Genomic DNA, 20,967 nt, shown 5'->3' on the forward strand with positions numbered 1-20,967 from the left:
CATCGGCATCGGCGCCCTTTGACCGGACTCAGTTGTACATTATTGAAAGTATTGTCCACGCTCAAATCCGCAACTCCACAAAGCAAGATACATACGAGTAAAGCAATGAACATGTATATGTGTGAATATGTGGGTATATGGATATAGCAATAGGTATCTACTTACAACGATGGATACAATGATAGTTCTGGTCATCTGCAAGATCTAATCTAAGTGTAGTGTATACTGCCCTACTTCTCTTCCATCTCGCCATCTCCAGCAAACATCGTATCCAAACCGCCTGCATCATCTTTAGCAGCTTCAAACACCTCAAAGGCAGTCTTCTCTCCTTGTTTCATTTGAGCCTTTCGATCCGCTCCAGTCTTGCCGAGACCAGCAGACCATCCTTTCTGTCGAGCAAATGCAGCTGGCGAACGGTCGAGCAAAATATCCAGATCGGCATCACTATCCAAACAAAATCAGCTTGTGCACGCTAAGTTCACCTCTGCCTCTCGCAAGGAAAAAACAAATCAATCGCTAATCGACTCTCAACTCACCTGATAATTTTATCGTCTTTACTGACCACATCGATCTCTTCCCCTTCCAACTCTAATAGAGCCTTGGCCATCTCAGCCGTACTTTCCGCTTTCGCCTTTTTACCCAATAACACCCTTCCGTTCTCGTCTACTACTCGACCGAATTTCCCTTGCGAGATGACTAATGCTTCTAGCTTTCGCTTGGATCCCGCTTTCGCCAGGATCTTGGTTTCTATGGTATGTGCGGACACCAATCGGAAAATCAATACTGGCCGAGTCTGACCTATACGATGAGCTCGATCTTGAGCTTGTAAGTCCATTTGGGGATCTAAACAAAGCAACGTCAGCTTATCATCACAGCACTAAACTCCCTCTGAGAAAAAAGCTCACTCCAGTCATTGTCAAAGAAGATAACTGTATCAGCCGCTACCAGATTCACACCTAATCCTCCGGCTCTAGTCGAAAGCAAGAACAACTTGGTAGCTTCGGGATCATCGCCGCCATTGTTGAACTCGTGCATCTGCTCCCGACGAGACTCTTGAGAGGTAGATCCATCAATTCGACAGACTTTGAAACCCTTATGCAAAGTCGCCCAATCCTCCTGCAAAGCAGATTTTCATCAGCTCAACTCCGAGTGAAAGGCGACGGGGGAGTTGACTCACGATGACATCTAACATAGTGGTGAATTGCGAGAACAGAAGAACCTTGTGGCCTCTAGCAAACAGCTCGCCAAGCAATCGATTTAATAACAGCATTTTACCACTTGCGTTCACCAGTTCTTGATTCACTACATATTCGTTTGTGTTCGAATCGACTGGCCAGTCAAACAGGAACGGATGCGAGGAGATCTTTCGCAGTTGCATTACGATATTTTGCAATCGCATGTTGTTTACGCTTTTCCCTATTGGCAAATCCGATTAGCAGGTCGTCCTCTCAAAGCAAGATTTCAGATGCATGATGTGATCAACACAATTCACTCACTCGCTTGCGACAACGCCCATTCCTTCCCTATCTCGGCAGCAGACTTCTCCTTGACACCACTAGGTTCGTCTACTTTGACCCCATTCTCAAGATCCCTGATGAACTTCGAGTCATTTTCTTCGATCTTGTAGTTGACCCTGTCTTTCTTCCTTGATGCTCTCACATCCGACACTACCTCTTCTACTACTGGAGTCTCGTCCTCCTCGACAATTTCCTCATCATTTCCACCTGACTTCTTATCTATCAAAAATTGCCTGATGGAGCCTGACGCAATAGCTTGATAGATATCCTTCTGTTGTTGTGTGAGAGGAGCATACAGCAAGTACTCTTTCTTGGGCGGCAGTTCCTTCTCCACATCCACTTTCAACCGTCGAAGTAAGAATGGCTTCAGGATGGCATGTAACGAGGAGACTACTGATGACTTGTTTAGCAAGCCTTCGGTTGTTGCACCATTGTTCATTTCGTCGAAGTTGAACCATTGTTGGAACGAATCCAGATCATCGAAAATATCAGGAAGGATGAAGTTCAACAGGGACCATAGCTCAGCGAGATTATTCTAGGTGAGGATTAAGACGATCAGCTGACTTGTAATAAGGCTGAAGAGGAGAACGGCTGACTTACGTGTAACGGCGTACCAGTCAAGATCATTCTGTTGGCACTGGTATACGATTTCAGTTCTCGTATCAGTCTATGAGGGCATATGTATGTCAGCTGAGGATCGAGTTCGATGGAATGCAAAGCTGACTCGCTTGCAATCGAGATTCTTCAATCTATGGCCCTCGTCCACTACAATGAACTTCCACATCAGTCCACTCAGGAACTGCTTGTCTCTCATAGCGATTTCGAAGGTAGTAATGACGATTGGGAAAGTCGAAGCATCGTTTTGACCTGGTCGAAGGGCCGATCCAGTCGACTTTCGACCTCGTTTACCGTTCTTCAGCCCACCGACACCAGCGGAAGAAGGAGGAGAAAGACGGGTTTTCCGAAGATCGGCACGATGTTCTGGTGTACCGTGGTACATGAGGACCTGAACAAGGCCTGGGTAAGCTTGCGCTGCAGAAGATGAACGATTACGAACGAAGCTTACAGGGATGGTGGGAGTGAATTTCTCGAATTCCATGCACCAATTATTCAGTACCGATAGTGGGCAAACAATCAAGAATGGTCCCCAAGTACCCTTCGCACGCAGATGCGCAAGGAAAGATATCGTTTGAAGTGTCTGAGCCATCGATCAGATGATTAGCAGTTTTACACTACTAGTGAGTCGAGGCTTTTGAGAACTTACCTTTCCCAGACCCATCTCGTCGGCCAGAATACCGTTCAACCCATTCTCATATAACGAGATCATCCATTGCACACCCGCCAATTGATAATCTCGCAATTTGGCTCCAGTCACTAAATCAGGTTGTTTGAACGAATATTGTACATCATCATCTGCTTCAGGCTCTTCTCCATTGACATCGCCATTTGTTTCTGCTCCATTGGTATTCTCAACCTTGATGTCGGTCTTGTCACCGTTTACTTCGGGCTGTCAATGAGGATCTCGTCAGCGTACCCCACGACGTCCTGAAGGACACTTCAACTCACCTTGACGTCTTCCGCCTCATCTTCTACCTTGACTCGCTTCTCACCTCGTCCACCTTCGCTCCGCCTCTTCCTCCTTGTTCCCGCAGCCTCTTGAGGAGCGTCTTCAACCTTGACCTTCTTATCTCGCATACCTCCTCGTCCCGCCGCAGGAGCATCTTCAGCTCGCTTCTCTTTGTTGGCTTTCCGCACCTCAGCTCGTTGTTCGGCTTTACGTTTCTCGATCTGTTGTCTCTCCATCCGCTCTCCGATGATCTTGGCGTAAATCGTCGACTTATCCAGCAGAAACGAGAGTCTCGATGCTCGTGCAGCAGCCTGATATTGAGCATCGTTGATGCGGTGGTCAAGCGAAGGTAGTAGAGTATCGGAAGTCGGTGGTGAGGGGTACATTGTGAATACGTTATTGCAGCGCGATTATTTGTTGAATCAGGTAGAGAGAGTGGAGATGCGGGAGCAATGTTATGTATACATGAGATGTCGAGGGATTCGGGAGGTGAGTGGAGTGAAAAGAATGAAAAGAGCGAATGCACAAAGGAGGGGATCAGCTTCTATATTTCAATGAGGATATTGCGCTGACGAGAGGGATAAACCGAAACCCGAACCAAACAAAGGTCGATTTGTCCCGAGCTGTGTTTTGTGTTTGCTTGTGTGTGTGCATGTAACAGTTCACAACAAGACACAGGAAGGGACTTTGATTGCCGCTTGCATCGTCTGGATGTGTGTGGGTGAGAGAAGGCTTACCTGTGGGTCCGTTTCACCATCCTCTTTGATTTCCTGAACCAACTCCTCCATATCCACCTTCTCGTCCTTTTCCTGTTTCACCTCTTCTCCATTGGTTATAACGGGTTTCTGATCATTCGGACCGGGTGAGGCTGTCCTCGGTGAGACAGGCATAGAATTCGTTACTGATGTCGCGGCTGTATGAGATAAAGATGGGATATTATCGGAGGATGATGTCGATTTCGTTGAAGGTGCCATATGTGTTATGTTATACGTGATATAAAATATATGTTATATTATGATAATGTACTTAGTAGTGTGAAAGCATGCAGTCGTTATGGCACTGGTTTGACGAGGTACAGAGGCTATCTGTGTGAAGCTGGGCCTTTTGCTATGATATGTTACAGCTGACAGATGGAAAGTGACAATGACAATGACAACAAATCTAGATAATCCCCTTTGACTTTTTTATCGATATCTTTGATCAGCTCGATCGCGACGACATAAAATGAGCACCACATCCACAGACAGGAACATTGGGTTGACTCATCACCCAGACGCCCAGACGCGTCTCTTTACGATATATCATCGAAGTCATCGAGGTTGTAATCTATTTCACCCTCCCCGTTTATGTGAGCAAAGCAATGCCACTCTCAAATCAGCATTTTGGCGAATTTGCTATTTCCGCGAAACTCCGAGCTGCACCAAAATCCCAATTTCTCACCCTGAGGAATTTTGGCTGTTGGCTATTGCACTTCAGTGAGCGATTGGCAGTTTGTCGTGTGGTTGAGGAATTGACAGGATTCGACATAGGATCGAAAAACCTTTAATTCTCATTTCTTATACATCTTTTGGTCCTTCTCCATCCTTCAAAAACACAAAATCAGCAAAGATGTCCGCCAAATGTGAGTGAAAGCCTGAATGCGCAAATCATATCAAGCGGAATGGATAGGAGCGGATAGGACAGGACAAGACAAGGAGCGGAACAGGACGATATGGTATTTCAGGGATATTGGCAGGATCATCAACTCGACAAGTCATCTACGGCCCAACACGACTCTCGGACTGTTCCAGATATGCAGGTGTAGTCGCGAGATAGGAGGTAGGAGGCGAGAGGAGGAATGAGTGAGACGTCTTGGAGACGATAAAACAAAGTAGTGGGACATGCAGCAAATTCGACATATTCTCCACTCCCCTTTTCCCACATCGACTTCAACGTGAAACTGAAACTCAACGACATCGATAACAACGCCGAGGATCGCTGCATCCTGATCGAATTAGAAAAAGCAGAAAGATACCATATCGTCCTAGGAAGCTCTTTGTTCTGTCCCGTTTCGTCTTGTTCTGTCCTGTCCAGTCCAGTTCAGACGCGAGGCATGCTATTCGTCCTCCAAAGTCATATACTGATCTTCCCATCGTCCACCTTAGCTGCCGCTGCCGGTACCAAATTCCGAATGTCCCTCGGTCTTCCCGTTGGAGCCGTCATGAACTGTGCCGATAACTCCGGTGCTAAGAGTGAGTCAATCTTTCGCTCATTCTCTTGCCTCTTTCGTATCCAAAGAGTATAAAATATCATCCTGATTTCAACACAATGCTAATCATCTTGTCCCTCGTACCTCGCAGACCTCTACGTTATCTCAGTCGTCGGTTTCGGTGCTAGACTTAACAGACTTCCCGCCGCCGCCGCCGGAGATATGGTCATGGCTTCCGTCAAGAAGGGTAAACCTGAATTGAGAAAGAAGGGTGAGTCGCAATCAAGAGTCGTTGACACGATGTCGAATGCTGACTGGAACTTTTGACTTCTCCCTTTTCGTCCCCTCGTATGTTCACCATGATCATCCGACCTAATTTTCCACCTCACCTCGCCCTCTCCCTCACTCTTACCAATTTGACGCCCCACACCCACACCAAAATAGTCATGCCCGCCGTCATCTGCCGACAACGAAAGCCATGGAGACGAAGAGACGGTATCTTCCTTTACTTCGAGGACAACGCCGGTGTCATCGTCAACGCCAAGGGTGAGATGAAGGGTTCAGCTATCAACGGCCCCGTCGCTAAAGAATGCGCCGACTTGTGGCCCCGTATCGCCTCCAACGCCGGTACCGTCGTCTAAGTCTTTTTTATGAATACAACATCACATAAAACGATAGGACACGGTAGGCTTAGGAGCGGTCTTTTCTAGGGATATGGATTCGCAATTGCCATTGCAAATGTAATTTCCTTTGTACGATGGTTCTGAAGCATGGATCATTATACCTTCACGATGTCGTTTTTAGTTCTTACTTGTGCCTTGTCAATGAGAAGGACGGTTCTTCTGGCACGCAGATAACAATGGGCAATAACGAAGACAGCAAATACCCAGATTGCACAAGGGTATATACTATTCATTCAAGGTATAACACAATCGTGATATCTACACATCTCAGGTATCTCTCACCTTCCATCCTGCGCTTTGGTATCTATCTCTTCTATTCTATTGAGGGGCATCTTGAAAACATCCTGATATCTAGTTTTCTGGTCCAACGCGCATTTCCCATACTCCATTCTACATCTTGCACATTCACACTTTCAATTCTTCTGGATTGCTCAATCTTCAATGATAATTGGTCGTTTCACAGTCGTTCAATATGACACATGCCGAAAATTTACGACACATGCCGAAAATTTACGAGTTTCGTTTCCACGTATCTACAGTCGTCTCAGTCCCCAGACGAAGCCGGCAATACCAGCCAAGTAGCTAGTCCAGATGACTGTCCCATACAGAATGTCAACTTTGTACCGCCTCGATTGACAGCAATGATATTGCTTTGTTGAGATTCACTCACGAATTTCGCGTCTTGGGTGTCTGGCGGCGGCAGATGTGGGCAGGTAGATGCCCATTACATTACAGAATATATGGGATGTCAATGGCGGGAGTACCGATCCTGTGAGCCGAGTTGATTGGAGCAGGATCAGCCCTTGTTTATACATCCATCGCGGGCAGGACGATATATCATTCCTCAGAAATGCTTGCCCTTTGCATCAACGAGCGTCGCTCACTGTACTCACCTGTCTTGAGGTAAAGGTAAGATGCGAACCATCCAAATAACGTCGTATAGCTCAATTGGAACACTACACCATCAAAGGCAAAGTATCAGCTCGCGTCAGCTTTGGCTCAATGCGGTCGGCAACAGAGATGACTCTTGACTCACGGCAACCTAAAATAGCATGTATAGCAGCGTCTCTAGTAGCACCATTCTTCCGATAAGTCTCCAACGCGTGATGTGCATGAGCTAAACAGAGCATAGTAGCCAATCACCGTCTTCATCAGCTGGAAGGATATCAGGGAAGAGCTACAATAGCTGGAGGCAGCTTACCGATACCGAACCAAAGCGGCGTTGCGAAGACTAGCGATTTGAACGATAGGCCACCTAATATTGAGACCGATAAGATTGTCGAGCGAAACACCAATTCTTCGGTGATTGGGCCCTTCAGCAGTCGGACACGATGGATCAGCTCATCCTCTTATACCCTATCTTGCGAGACTCACGTGAAGGAGAGGGAACAGGGGCTAGGAGAGGACAAGAATATTCGATCAAATATGACATGACATACCACGACATAATTCCTCAATTCAATCAATCCAAATGATCTCCATGTCCTCTTGAAACCTGCCCATAAACCCTCGCCATACCTATTCCGCAGTATCGACAAATCCCCATCCAAGTACGTAGCATAGAGTGGTCCAGACATGAGGATCGGCGCCAGAGCATAAGGCAGGACATTGCCAATTATATCGGGTCCAAGCGTAGGTAATCTCAGTCCGAGAAGGGTAATACTTTTACTGATCGATGCAATGGAAGACCGTGATGGAGAAGCATTGTTGATCGTGAGGTAAACTCCGGAGAGAGATAAAGCAGTGGAGATGGTGACTGCGATCATCCGTTTCTTGATTGTATCAGGATGGTCCCTTGATCCAGGCTTGGGTCCCGGAGCTCGGTAGGGATTTGGATCGATATCATCCTCGTCAGTCGATGAGATCGGCGGGACAGCAGGCGAGTTTCCATTCCCATCTGGTGTGCTAGCCTTTTTAGGTGTACCGCCTATGGATGCCTTGGGCGAAGATGATGGCGATGAGGTGAATAATTTGTGGGAAAGGTATAGTGATCCGACGTAAGACGTCGTGAATAAGAATGAAAGTGCGTGTGAGGTTGAGGGTGAGATTATACCCACCAAGCTCGGCGGGGCGATCGTCGGACCCATTTCGTTCAAATGGTAAGTCTGGTTTTACACTCTCGATCTTGGAAGGAGCATTCAAGATCGAGAAGATGGATCATATATGTATTGATTTGATGGTGATGAGCACGGATGTTGAGTGATGCACAGTAACTTCGATTCCTCATCTCCCGACACAACAAAATAATAGGCTTAAGCTTAAAACTGAAAACATTATGTAATTACGGCATGAACATCCCGGTGATTAAGACTGCCGGACTCAGATGTCCAGATGTCCATCTCACATTCTTACTCTTGACATTCATCGTTGACTCATTTCTACCTTACTATAGTCATCAAGGATTGTTCGGCATGACAACACACCTCCGACGACCTCCATCGATACCTAGATGCAAATAGTGATGTAGTCATAGCACGCCACCACACCTAGGTGACCGATATCATATCCACCATGTCCTCCTCGTCCCCTTCCAATCCCCTCCAACGAGCTCACACCCTATCCTTACAAGCTTCGACCCTGCTCCGCCCAAACCTCGTACCGATCAAAGAGCTGAACCAGGCTCTAGCAGCTTACCAAGAAGCCATCGATCTCTACGAGAAAGCACGGCAAGATGCTGAGGACAAAGGGAATGACGAAGCGAACACCCTCAAGATGTTAGTCGTACAACACAGAAGACTGCTACGAGACGTCGAGAGGCGCATAACGAATGCTCAAAAGGATAAGTCGTCCAGCACTCCTCCCCCTCGACTTGCAGAGAACAGGCCTGCGCAAAGGCGACTCGTCAGTGAGAGTGCGGCTCCTACTCGCGGTGCTCCAGGGATGTACACCGCAGCTGGAATACAGCATCCTGGACTTGGTACGTTCTGGTGCCCTGCTTTTTCAACACCTACATGCTGACAGGAAGCTCACTCATATGCTCCTGAATCTAGCTAATCGTCTTTCTCCTCCAAGATCAATACCGCCCTTCGCTCTTCGTCCCAATATACATCCACCGCCCAATCCGGACCCTGCAAGCGGCGAACCATCTTTGTCTCCCTTGTACTCGTCCTCGTCGACGTCGTCAAGTACAGAAGAATCATTCATCCATTTCGGCTCTCCGCCGGAAACGCTCGATCTTTTCTCGCGATTCTGGGGGATGCTCGAGAACATGATAGAGGAAGTCAGCGGTCCAGTCATGTTCGCTACTGCTCCCGTCGATCGTGCTCAGACTTCTGCCGCGCCCGCTTCGAATCCCACCCTAGACCCGAGGAGGTCCTCTCGCGAAAAAGACAAGAGAAGAACGGGAACGAAACCTGAGAAAGAGAACGCCATGGCGGAAGATAGCTTCTACCTGGTGAAGAATCGGAAAGGTAAGGGCAAAGAAACCGAATCAACCGATGAAGAGGATGAGCAGGTGCATAGGCCAACCTCCTCAACAAGGTTAGTACCATTCCTACGTTCTGCATCTCCTCATGCATGTGATACAAATGTTGAGCTGTACTGATCCTGAACAATGGGTGGATATTTGATTTCTAGCGGACCGACCAAGACAGCCGAAGAGCTATCACTGGAAAATGCATCTCTCAAAACATCCCTGGACACACTAGCCATCCACGCTGAAACGTTAGACCAATCGAACAAAGCGCTGAAAACACAATTGGAAGAACGCGAGAAGGGCTTGAAGGTAATCATGGAAGGGCTGAAGAAAGAAGCGGGCCGCGTGAAAGCAGGACAGGAAGTTTGGAAATCCCAAATACTGGCTAATTCCCTTATGTCGTCTGCCAATCCTGCAAGAATGCCTGGTACTTCGGGTACGAATGCAAGTGGAAGTGGGAAAGATGATATATGTGAGCTCGCCTGCTTGGGTTTTTAATGCTTCGTCTCGTTGACGGATTTGTCTGTGATGGGGACTACAGCGAAGAAACGGATAAAAGAGCTTGAGGAGGAAGTGAAGAACCTGAGAAATGAGAATGAAAAGCAGAAAGATCAGATTGGCAGGTATAAAGAGCGAGTGAGTGATGGCTTGGTCCGCGTTCATGATTGCGTTTGGGTCAATAGTGAAGAGGCGAATCGAGAAGCTCCACTGATTGTTCTGATATGTTGTTGATCAATCGGACAGTTCGAAAAGATCAAGATGAATGCTAAAGCTAAGAAAGAAGCCAAGTTGGCTGCTGCGCAATCGGATGGCAATGGCGAGAAGTGAACAGTGAGATCTGGTGAAAGGAATAGAGCATGTATGTTACTGTTTGTGTTTGTGGATTATGTCTACCATTTCTTGCTACGTCCATATGGTTTGTGCTGGTCTTGTAGGACATTCGTTGTAGGATTAGTCTTATCGCATTTGTACAATTCTCAGCTCCACGTGCAGGGCATTTCTCTCATCTGCCCCTCTGATGAAGGTGCACCATCCACCGAGTTTCGATGTGCTGTCATCAACTGGTTGCACACCATGCACCTTCGTCAGTTACAGCTTGGGTATAAATTGCGATGTGATTTTTGTCTGTAGTATGTATGCAAAGGAAGCCTTTCATCACCACATCCACATCAGGCTATCTATCCACGGCATGGTGCAGTATATAAAGTACTGTACAATACTTTATCAGTCCAGTATATAGTCCCACTTCTCCTTCCTATCTAATCCAAACCAAACCAAACCAAATAATGAAACCCCAATAAGAATGTGTGGTGGGATGGAAAATTATCGGTTAGATTTGGCTACTCGTTCGAGTTCATCCTTCTTCTTGATGGCGTAGGAGTTGGAAGAACCCTTGGCGGCGTTGACGAGCTCGTCCGCTAAACACTCAGAGACGGACTTGGAGTTCTTGAAGGCCGATTCTCTGGTACCGACAGTGAGGAGGGAGACGGCTTGGTTGACTCGTCTCAAGGGGGAAACATCGACGGCTTGTCTTCGGACGGTACCTTGAGATCCGATTCGGGTGGAGTCTTCCCGAGGTCCGGTGTTGACGACGGCATCGACAAGGACTTGGATAGGGTTTTGCTCGGTCACCAAGTGGATGATCTCGAAGGCGTGTTGGACAATTCGGACGGCCATAATTTTCTTACCGTTGTTTCGACCGTTCATCATGAGGCTGAGAACCCGATTGATTGGCTGTCAGCTTTGACTCCTTCACGCCGGCTAACAGCCCTACATCCACTGCTACGCCGCTTCCACTTTCACCTGCACTGCCCACAAAACGGCATTCTAGATGTTGCAATCAAGAAGAACTAAACTCACGCGTTGACAAGTCTCTCGACGATGGGCATTCGTCCCTTGGCGAATTGCTTCTTGGCATATCGACCGGCGGTGTGGGCTATGGTGATTCACATTGATCAGCTTCTTCATTCTCTTTCCCCCAGTCAAGTGATTTCTAAAACAGTCAGAATTCTAATACTCACGAACGTAGACGGCGTGGTTAACGTTGATGTAGTCGGTAAGAGAGATATCTTTAACCTCGACACTGATGACAAATGACAACATCGGTCAGCTGGTCCATTCGAATGAGGTTTCTTCGCATGCCAGACACCCAATACTGCTCCAAGCTGTACTGCCTGATCTTCCCCATCCGTCCATCCCAAATCTAGTAGATTCTTCCACTCTTCCAACGAGTGTGCCAAGAGTTGCTAGATCGATCACTGCTTTCCTCTATTACTTGTCACAATGAAGCCCATCGATCCTCATAATCCCCGCCCGGTCATCCTTCTTTGACTTCCACTCTGCTCTCCATCATTCATCGTCCATGCAGGCCATGTTCACAACGAGGGACTAAGAAGACTCACCCCTCAGCATCCCATTTACCGAAGAGCTTGACAGATCCCTCTGAAGCTACTTTAGCAACATCGTTTGGTAAAGTTTGAAGAGCCATTTTGTCTATCTAATCCTTTTTTATTATAACAGTCAATCCTTCTGAGTCGATTCTAACGTTGAAACCGAGTCGGAAGTGAAGTCGACTGTTGGATTTTGAGGTGGTAGTGCTGTACAAGCTGAAAGCCTTGAAGGATAGGGAGTATAAACGTCTAACTAAGTGGTTGACCTTCCAACGTCTTTTGTCGAATTGCGCCAGAGTCACAGTCACAGTCACAGTCAGAGCCAAACCGAATCGTGAGGCGATTGACACTTGCGCTCACACTACTGACTGACCATGCAAAAACCAAGTATGGTGGGATGTGCCGGTGATTTCGGCGTTATAGAATTCCGCGTTCAGCCAAGAATCCCTTGAATACGATTAATGGTTCAAGGCTTAACGCCGATTCTTAAGTCCGACAAAGAATACGTAAGCTAACTTTCCGAGAACTGCTGACGCGCGACTTCTATCTGTGTTCCTGATTGAGTTGTACGGTGGACAAGAGACATGCATAGGAAGTGGTCGATTCGGTGGATGGTTCGATTCTATAGTGTGCTGTCCTCTGGCTTGATTGGTCAGTCTGGACGTGGATCGTGCTTCACGACACATCACTCGAGGCATGACTTGCTCCTTGAGGATTCATGTAGGAATCACACCAACCTTGAAGACCCCTTCCGTTCAGTTCAGCGAGTCGGTCGTCGCCCAAAGCTCAGAACCATTCATGCATACTCATTAGACCAAGCAAACGTGTTTCAGACCCAATACATATTCCTTGGAACCCCACGCCGGCTCTGAACCCCAGATGGCAGAAGATTACAATGATGTTCCGTCAAGTCCTCGAGATACATGTGTTATCACGCAGAGTCAAGTGCACGAGCCGGCATCGAAGGCAAGGGCGTTCGCATGTAGGTTTTCATGGGTAGTCTCCACGCCTGAAAGTCTGTGAGGCGGAAAGCCAAGGAAGGTATAGCTGGACAATGGTCTGCTCAATGCGAACAGGTCGAATGTCCGGAGCGAAGATCAGAGTCATCCCGTGAACAACATTGAGAAGTCAGATGCCCGTTCAAGACGATTACTCTCGCCCTCTTGAGCTTCGCCAGCGCTCTCGAGTTAACTGACTGCGGCCGTGAAGCATGACTTTGTTCATGGTCCATGACTGGCGTTGTTGCATCTGTACTTGGATGAAAGCACGTTGAAGCTGCTTCTTCATTTGGACGTATTCGGTTATCACCGCTCCGGTGATCACTCGGGATGAGTCGGAATAAAAGGAAGTAAGATATGTTAAAACGGAGTTTATCGTAAATCCCGTTTGAGGCATTTCTTGTGGTTATAGGGTTTAATCAACCTGATTTCATAGGATGACTGGGGAATGGGAGCAATTAGGGGAATACCGTTATTCGACCTTTTATCATCATATCATTTTAACCTTTTCATCATCCTAGCAGTAGTGTTGTACTCGTAACCAAAACCAAACTTCAACTCCCCACTCAGCTTTGCTTCGTTTGTTCCTTCCTCCTCTTCGTCTTCTCGCCTGATTGTCTGCCTTCAAAATGTCTATCCTCAGACTCCGATCAACTGCCACCCCCCTCGCCAGAAGATTCGCATCTACCATCTCCGTCCAATCGACTTCCTCCAACCTCAGCGGTGGATCTTTAGGAAACATCGAAGCGTCATGGAAGGGATTGAGCGCAGAGAACCAATATGAGATCTACCAACAACTCGAGCAGATCCAAAAGAAGGACTGGAAAGAATTGACCCTCGACGAGAAGAAAGCTGGTAAGTCTCCCCCTGCTCAGACGTATCAAAACGCATTGTTACGCGTATTCATTCGACAAATTGTTATTGGCCGAATTCATCCGGCTCCTTCCGGTCAAGCAACATTCCTTCGCTTCATTAGCGGGAACCAGCTGTTCCACCTTACCCCGGTATCTGGGCGGAGTGCAACGCTCATGCATAGGACCAGCTTGCTTTTGCGATGAGGCTTGTTGGGTCATGCATATACATCTCGTCGATTGAGGAGATAAGAAGGAGCACACCGACCCTTTCCATCATCCCTTAGCTCCACTGTCATTCCCACGCTACGGACAAACCCTTTCACCTGCCATGTTATGAAAGCATTCCATTCAAATCAATCAGCTGACCTGGCTTCCTATTTGCTCTTCCTGCCTTTCTTGACTCCCTTGTGAAACAAACAAACGCATATAAACGAATGCCATCTTCACCTCATTCGATATGCAACAATAGCCTACTTTGTCGCTTTCGGTCCTCACGGTCCCCGAACACCTGTCAACGAGAAAGGCCACGGTATAAAGGTATTCGCCGGTGTCTTGGCTGCTGTCGGTGCTGCTTACGGTACCTTCTTGTTCGTCCGATCTCAAGGTAAGTCGAGACACCGTTCGAAGAACCCCACCGGTCTACCTTCTCTCATCGCCGTCGAACAGGGAAAGCTGCTGATAAAGATCCCCCTCATAGCCCCTCCTCCTCCTGCCACTATGTCTCAAGAATACCAAGACCAAATGACCGAATACATGAAGAGCCAAAACATGAACCCTATCGTGAGTGACTTCCCGCTTTTCCATCAAGAACATCATGCATACATACGTTTCATCCTTCTCTCGAATCATTCAATTGATGCGACTCACTTGCTGATGCGGTCCTTCGTTTGATAGTCCGGTGTGTCCGCTGAGGGATCCAAGAAGACCATGAGACAATAGATACCTCTATAATGCTCTTTATATCCGGATGGAAAGCATGGATGTCAATTAAGCTTTGACCCTCTTCCGAGATCAGGATATAGGAAGACTCGTGTGATTATCAACCCCCGACGCTACAGATGCTTCCTGTCTGTCGTCGATGACAGCCACGTCGTGACGTCTTCAGCTGGCAGAGCGGATTCGACATAGTTGATCAGACCCAAAAATGAGAGATAACGTAATTGACAGTGATACTAACGTAAACAATAGGCCTCATACTAAATTGAAAATCATCGATACCCCTCTTCGTATTGATCGATGCTGAAGACAGTCCATTCGGACTCGACTGTACTTGTGACGCCGCCTCGGCCGCAGAGCTTTGATTGGTTTGGGCTCAGCTCTCAAACGTATGTTCCTTCCAAGCAGCTGGAACCCATGTGTCCGGTAGGGGACGGGCAATCATCGACAATCATCTTCAATTCATCCCATTCCCCTTTAATCCCTTTCATGAACTCGCTGATCAAATGAATGGATGACATCAGCACGTCCTTTCATCAATTTCTTTCTATCCAGCCTCTGTATGTCCATCTTGCATTGTCATCAATGGTCCATGGAGGCAGGATCAATCTATAAAAATCAGTTCGTGGCGATTGTGATTCAACAGAATTTGTTATTTTTTCTTCATTCATTCGTTTGACACTGATTTGATACTGTACTAATTCTCTGGTGTAATTTGCCGAAGCCAAAGCTCAAAGCCCAAGTATTTTCATTGTTGACTCGCTATAGACCAAGATTCAACCAATTTACCAATTGACAAATTCAAGAACGCATCGACAAGATGTCCTACTTAGCCGCTCTTTTGCCTTTACTCGCATTGACCAATGTCGGTCTAGCTAAACCTCTACCGCAGGACACAGGATCCGACTATCCTCCTTCGTCCTCTACCTCTACTGGCGTTACCAACACGCTTGCCAATTCCGGGGTTGACAGTTTCCCACCTTCTTCCTCGCTTTCGCTTCTCAGTTCCGGCTCTTCCTCGCTAGCCGAGTCCTCAAGCACCAACACCGCTTCGACCACTGTCAGCAATGAAAGTGCTAGTGGAACCGCCGATACCACTACCGAAGCAGCCAGCTCTACGTCACCATCCGAAGTGGTAGCGGTTGCACAACCCACTCAAACAGATATATATTCGCACGAACCTCTGATCGGGGTCCAGATCCAATCGGGACGAGATGCCAAATGTCTATCTCCTGATCCGCGAGAACCCCTCCGAACGGGATTACAAGTCGACCTGTACCCGTGTGTCGACGCTACCAACTCGTCGAACAATGCTAGAGCGTGGGATGTTACGCCTGGTGAAGGAGCTTTGATTCTTTCTGGCACCAACTTTGCTCTGAATGCCAATAAGACGCAGACCGAGGATCCTGATGCTCTCACAGTAAGCTGGGTCTCACTCCCTTGAATCAATGTGCCAAGGAAACCGCTAACGATCCTTTCACTTCGTCCACAGCTTCAAGAATCGTGTGGCTGCGAAGACCTGACACCGTAAGTGTAGCTAATTGCTCATCCCGCTACTTGCTGAATTTCCAAGCTGATCAAGGGGTTGACATGATACAGGTGGTACACTACCAACGATGCTCGGATCTCCATCTCTGGCGCTGGAGTATGTCTCACCGAAGATAAAGATACCGATGGCTCTGGTCCGGATCAAGATCTGGGTATCATCCTATTCGATTGTTCAGACGAGAATACCGATCAAAGTCAGTATACAGCTTTGCAATACTTATCTTTCCTCAGTCCATCACATTGCTGACATTTGTACCTGCTTATGCCACCTCTCATGACTGCAGTGTGGTTCACCATCAACAAAGATAACCAAGATCTCGTCCCCGTTGCTCCTCCAAACGACGAATACAACTCCCAAAGAGAAAGTATTATCTCTGGTCAACGAGCCAGCGCTTCTCAGACAGCTTCGACCGGTCCCTCCGAAATCGTGGCAGCCGAGACGACGACTGCGACCGGGTCAGACGCTACCACCTCAACCACGGACGGTTCAGCTGGCTCAACAGCTGCCACAGGCACCGATGCCTCGACTAGCTCAACAGCTAGCACAGCCACAGACATTTCGTCCAGCTCAACTGCCCCCGCATCGACAATGGCAGAGACATCGTCGTCTGTCGCCTCGGCCGAAGGCCAGTCCGGATATAACACTGGAACTACTACTTCTGCTTCTGCTTCTGCTTCTGCTGAGTCAACTCAGAGCGAAGTTGCTAGTTCAACCGCATCGGATGGCGCTAGCAGCACCACGGCCGAGGTATCTTCTGCATACCCGTCGACGATCGGTGGGGGTGAAAACGGAGCCTAGATGCGATAACGCTTCACTACATACCCTTCCGTTTAGCCTTGCTGCTACATATGTACCCATACATGCATATATCCGCTAGCCTCCTTTGTCTCGCATCCAGGCAATCTCCACTGACGCAGCTAAAATGATGACGTGGAAGTATATGATCGAAGGATGTCATCGTGTATTCACTTCACCTTTGGGTTTTGCTTTCTTGCTTCGTAATGATACATCTTCCACAATTCAAGAGTATCCTATTGTGCAGCGAATTCTCTCGAAGATCAGTGGCAACAATCACAGACTAGGAGCAGTAGCAGGGCGATCGATAAAGCAGATCGCCGAGGGAGCTGCTACATTCGCTCATGCTACGAATCTATTCGGCATGGTTGCTCATCCTACTTCAACTGCCTAATATATGGTGCATGTCAGATGGGAGGAGGGACGAGCTCAGAGATGAGACGGCTTCTGTTAGTAGTGCTCTTTTCATTCTGGCTGCGACTGTCACTGCATAGAGCTTACGATGTGAGCTAGCTATTCAAACATGGTTATGAAGGATACATGAAATATGCTTATCCTGCTGTGAGTAAATATCGGAGCGGTGTACTCGTTCCCGTTTAATTCTCATCGTCGTCCACGACAAACAAAATACACACTGTGTTGCAGTCTAATTCTCCCTTCACCTGGACCTGCTAATGCTTCGTGCCGGCACAGGACGAGCTCAGACCCCTCACTTGCGGTCCTTTGTACCGCGATCCTGATCCGAACAACGTCGGGATCAACGATATTCACGCCAATGTATCGATGACACTCCTCGATGTCCTGTCGACTCTCCCGGTCATACATCCAACAGCGTTCCCCAAAGCCGTCCAACTGGTCGCTGAGAAGGTTTCATTCGACCAAGATGTCAAAGTTCAGGTATTCGAAATGACCATTCGAGCTCTGGGTGCCCTCTTGTCTACTCATCAGACTCTAGACGACTTACCTGACGACCCGACCGAACAGTATCGCGCTTTACATCTAGATCAGAGCGAGGTGGACGAATCTTGGATCTGGTCAAGCAGGAAATCTAGCACGATAGATGTTAAGCAATACAAAGGAAGGATATTGGAATTAGCATATGATCTGGGTAAAAGGCTACTACCTGCTTTCGAGCCTGTCACTGGGATACCGTATGCAAGGGTAAACCTGCGGACAGGTTTGCTCAAAGGAGAAAGTATAGAAACGTGTGAGTCATCACGTCCACCAGGCGCCGGAGGAGTATAAGCTAAAGAGGATAGGAAGGTACCGCAGGAGCCGGGAGTTTGCTCCTTGAATTCGCATTGTTATCACGTTTGACCGGAGACGACCGATTCGAGCAACTAGCTCATCAGGCATACCTGGCCATATGGAATCGCCGCTCGGCCCAGAATCTGCTGGGAAACACCATCGGTACACATGGACATTGGTTGGCACCTGGAATGAGCGGAGTCGGAGCGGGAATGGATAGTTATTTCGAATATGGAGTGAAAGCTGGTATCATGCTGGGTGAGCTGAATGAGCCTGATGATTCTGAACAGCCAGCTAATTTGGGGCCACTTGGTAGATGATGATACATATTCTGATATATTCTACGATTCTTACGCTGCTATACAGACCTACGTCCGGACTACCGATGGTTTCATCGTGAGTCATGAGCCCCACACATGGTTTCTCAGACACCGCTGATTTACTTTGATCAATGATTGCAGTATCGCCCAATCCAGACAAGATTGCTACAGCCTGCTTCCCCTTCGACCATCGACTCCCTATCAGCGTTCCTACCGGCTATGCAGGTGTTAGCGGGCGATGTAGAATCGGCAATCAAGTCCCATTTGGTGTTCTGGAATTTGTGGAGAAAATACGATGCTATGCCTGAATCTTTTCTCTGGCAAGAAAGGAAGATGGAGTGGACCGGATATCCTGGTAGACCAGAGTTCATTGAATCGACGTATTATCTCTATCAGGTATGTTATCCGATCAATCTGATGAACGCGTAAGGAGCAACCGCAGCTGATTATGCGGTCATCAGGCCACAAAAGACCCTTTCTACTTGCGAGTCGGGGAGAAGATCTTACATGACTTGAAAACTCGGACAAAGACAAGATGTGGATTCGCAACGCTCAAGAACGTTATGACGGGAGAACAGGAGGACAGGATGGAGAGCTTTATGCTGTCAGAATCGCTCAAAGTGAGTATGCTATCAATCGCTAGACTAAGATATCTTGAAACAGAAGCTGAAACATGGTCGCCCAGTATCTCTATCTGTTATTCGCGAACACGCCTTTTCCGAATTCTAATACCGTCTTCACCACCGAAGGACACCCATTGAGAATGCCCCCCTCCTTGTTGAAGCAGCCATCATCTACCAGACGAGCGTTACGCAAAGGGGAAAATCCGACCTGCCCTCTTTATCGCCCAAATACAGTCGGAGGTAGCTCAGGATCACCGGGGATAATAGTCGGAATCGAAGGCAGGGGTGATTACGATTATGCTAGAAGTCTAGTCTACGGACTCGATGATAGTGGAGCTCAAGTGGAAGATAGAAGAAGAATTTGGTATGATGGCGGTGTCTGCAAAATACCGATAGAGCCCAAATTCGTCAGTTATCCCTTATGTTTCACTCAACATCGTGACATAGCTAATCGCTTCGTTCACATTCTAGACCTTCGAGATCGTGCTTTCCCCACTTGATAGTAACAACGCGACTGCTGTACCGCCAGAAGACCCTTCGCCCGGTCCGAACAAGGTCAATCAGGACCCTTTGACCGGACATTATCAAATAACCGATGTCGAAGGCTTGAGATTAGGCGTCCGCTGGAGATTTGACGGAAAAGGGTACGACGTTGCTAGCAGTAAGTCCTGCATTCGCTTTTTCTGTCGGGTGGGCGTATACTGAATGACTGCATATACCAGTTGGCCCGCATCGCATACGGCAGGGCCAAAACGTTATCATACGCGATCCAGCTATGCGTGACCATCTACCCATTCCCGCGACTACTCCGATCGATTCCACCAGTCCACCGGAGTTACTACTGCGTTTTCTTTCGTATTCATCGCCCAAAGCGGCTATCAGTCTGCAGTCATCGGAGGATGATGGCCAAGTCTTGCTCCACGCAGTAGGCGCAACAGCCATCTTCGGAAATGAGTTCATCCCCATCACACCTCCTGAGCTGGACGAGGGGCCTACTTCTTGGAGAATCGGTCAGAAGCCGATCCCATTGATCATTCCTCCGGAAACGGATGGAAAACCGTACCAAGGATGCTCTGCCATGTCCCTTGAGTGGCTCGGTATTGATCATGACTCAAGAGATCCATTCGTCTTGATGGTCTCGAGAGGAGGATGTACGTTCCTTGAGAAATTGTTGGTGGCTGCGGACATCGGGGCGACTGGGATACTGGTGATTGGACATCCACCCATCAAGGCAGGCGAACCTGTCTCGCCTGAAAGGGAAGCTGAGGGAGGATTCGAAGAAGGCTTGATCCGGCCGTCGGCAGAATATGACGAGTCGGATCCTCGTTTCCGGAACGTCAAGAAAGTGGGAATGATATATACGGAATGGGTCATAGGGGAAGTATTGAAGCAGATGATGCAGGAAGACGACAAGAAGATTCTTGGTATCGAAATCCTGAACATTGATTCTCCGGAAGGGACCTTGATGCCGCCGGTGGGAAGTATGACGAGCAGTCGGTCTTGCGAGAAAGATAGAACGACCGGAGAAGGATTGTTAATGGTTGGTGACTGGCCGATAATGAACCTCAGAGTGACAGATAATGCCATACGGTTCCAACAAGGAAAATCGCCGGAATCATTGTGATCAAGTATCATACATGTAGACAAACAGGATGTATCAGTAGTATCATGGTCATGCTCCTACAGCTTTAGCATGCGCTCAACGATAATCGCTGCCAAAAGCTTTACAGCACAATATGGATACCTGCATTTAGTGGTCTACATTCTCATACTATATGATAATTACTCGATCAAACGATCGTATAGACTTGGTTTAAAGCAAAAAAAAAAAATTTCAATCATCGAATCGAAATTCCCTTGAAGCAATACATCATTTCCCTTCCG

The 20,967-nt window shown here is 47.8% G+C and overlaps 8 protein-coding genes across 8 annotated transcripts; 5 read left to right on the forward strand and 3 right to left on the reverse strand.

The window, feature by feature from the left end:
• Positions 1 to 230: 230 nt before the first annotated feature.
• Positions 231 to 4,058, reverse strand: I303_100522 (uncharacterized protein; the record flags this gene model as incomplete). Its single annotated transcript, XM_065968134.1, has 11 exons — positions 231 to 444; positions 537 to 843; positions 906 to 1,116; positions 1,178 to 1,416; positions 1,497 to 2,052; positions 2,118 to 2,184; positions 2,246 to 2,523; positions 2,584 to 2,715; positions 2,782 to 3,024; positions 3,084 to 3,395; positions 3,822 to 4,058. 11 exons carry the CDS (start codon positions 4,056 to 4,058, stop codon positions 231 to 233), a joined length of 2,796 nt encoding a protein of 931 aa, XP_065824206.1.
• A 1,196-nt stretch (positions 4,059 to 5,254) lies between these two features.
• On the forward strand, positions 5,255 to 5,913 carry I303_100523 (60S ribosomal uL14 domain-containing protein; the record flags this gene model as incomplete). Its single annotated transcript, XM_018403895.2, has 3 exons — positions 5,255 to 5,315; positions 5,424 to 5,543; positions 5,717 to 5,913. The coding sequence occupies 3 exons, from the start codon at positions 5,255 to 5,257 to the stop codon at positions 5,911 to 5,913; spliced, it is 378 nt and encodes a 125-aa protein (XP_018266549.2).
• Positions 5,914 to 6,488: 575 nt separating this feature from the next.
• On the reverse strand, positions 6,489 to 8,042 carry I303_100524 (uncharacterized protein; the record flags this gene model as incomplete). Its single annotated transcript, XM_018403896.1, has 6 exons — positions 6,489 to 6,550; positions 6,626 to 6,724; positions 6,849 to 6,911; positions 6,992 to 7,072; positions 7,157 to 7,268; positions 7,395 to 8,042. 6 exons carry the CDS (start codon positions 8,040 to 8,042, stop codon positions 6,489 to 6,491), a joined length of 1,065 nt encoding a protein of 354 aa, XP_018266550.1.
• Positions 8,043 to 8,466: 424 nt separating this feature from the next.
• Positions 8,467 to 10,198, forward strand: I303_100525 (uncharacterized protein; the record flags this gene model as incomplete). Its single annotated transcript, XM_065968135.1, has 5 exons — positions 8,467 to 8,872; positions 8,946 to 9,435; positions 9,532 to 9,842; positions 9,912 to 10,006; positions 10,115 to 10,198. 5 exons carry the CDS (start codon positions 8,467 to 8,469, stop codon positions 10,196 to 10,198), a joined length of 1,386 nt encoding a protein of 461 aa, XP_065824207.1.
• Positions 10,199 to 10,693: 495 nt separating this feature from the next.
• On the reverse strand, positions 10,694 to 11,858 carry I303_100526 (40S ribosomal protein uS7; the record flags this gene model as incomplete). Its single annotated transcript, XM_018403898.2, has 4 exons — positions 10,694 to 11,084; positions 11,231 to 11,306; positions 11,392 to 11,453; positions 11,773 to 11,858. The coding sequence occupies 4 exons, from the start codon at positions 11,856 to 11,858 to the stop codon at positions 10,694 to 10,696; spliced, it is 615 nt and encodes a 204-aa protein (XP_018266552.2).
• Positions 11,859 to 13,387: 1,529 nt separating this feature from the next.
• I303_100527 (uncharacterized protein) lies at positions 13,388 to 14,551 on the forward strand (the record flags this gene model as incomplete). The annotated part of the gene is made up of 4 exons (XM_018403899.1): positions 13,388 to 13,613; positions 14,082 to 14,216; positions 14,310 to 14,392; positions 14,507 to 14,551. The coding sequence occupies 4 exons, from the start codon at positions 13,388 to 13,390 to the stop codon at positions 14,549 to 14,551; spliced, it is 489 nt and encodes a 162-aa protein (XP_018266553.1).
• Positions 14,552 to 15,368: 817 nt separating this feature from the next.
• I303_100528 (uncharacterized protein) lies at positions 15,369 to 16,895 on the forward strand (the record flags this gene model as incomplete). Its single annotated transcript, XM_018403900.1, has 4 exons — positions 15,369 to 15,968; positions 16,041 to 16,075; positions 16,148 to 16,290; positions 16,381 to 16,895. The coding sequence occupies 4 exons, from the start codon at positions 15,369 to 15,371 to the stop codon at positions 16,893 to 16,895; spliced, it is 1,293 nt and encodes a 430-aa protein (XP_018266554.1).
• A 341-nt stretch (positions 16,896 to 17,236) lies between these two features.
• I303_100529 (uncharacterized protein) lies at positions 17,237 to 20,707 on the forward strand (the record flags this gene model as incomplete). Its single annotated transcript, XM_018403901.2, has 10 exons — positions 17,237 to 17,341; positions 17,406 to 17,453; positions 17,586 to 18,099; positions 18,156 to 18,398; positions 18,457 to 18,536; positions 18,602 to 18,856; positions 18,922 to 19,080; positions 19,146 to 19,490; positions 19,555 to 19,744; positions 19,806 to 20,707. The coding sequence occupies 10 exons, from the start codon at positions 17,237 to 17,239 to the stop codon at positions 20,705 to 20,707; spliced, it is 2,841 nt and encodes a 946-aa protein (XP_018266555.2).
• Between the last annotated feature and the right edge of the window lie 260 nt (positions 20,708 to 20,967).

The sequence above is a fragment of the Kwoniella dejecticola genome, chromosome 1, assembly GCF_000512565.2.
Source record: "Kwoniella dejecticola CBS 10117 chromosome 1, complete sequence".
NCBI classification, from domain to species: domain Eukaryota; kingdom Fungi; phylum Basidiomycota; class Tremellomycetes; order Tremellales; family Cryptococcaceae; genus Kwoniella; species Kwoniella dejecticola.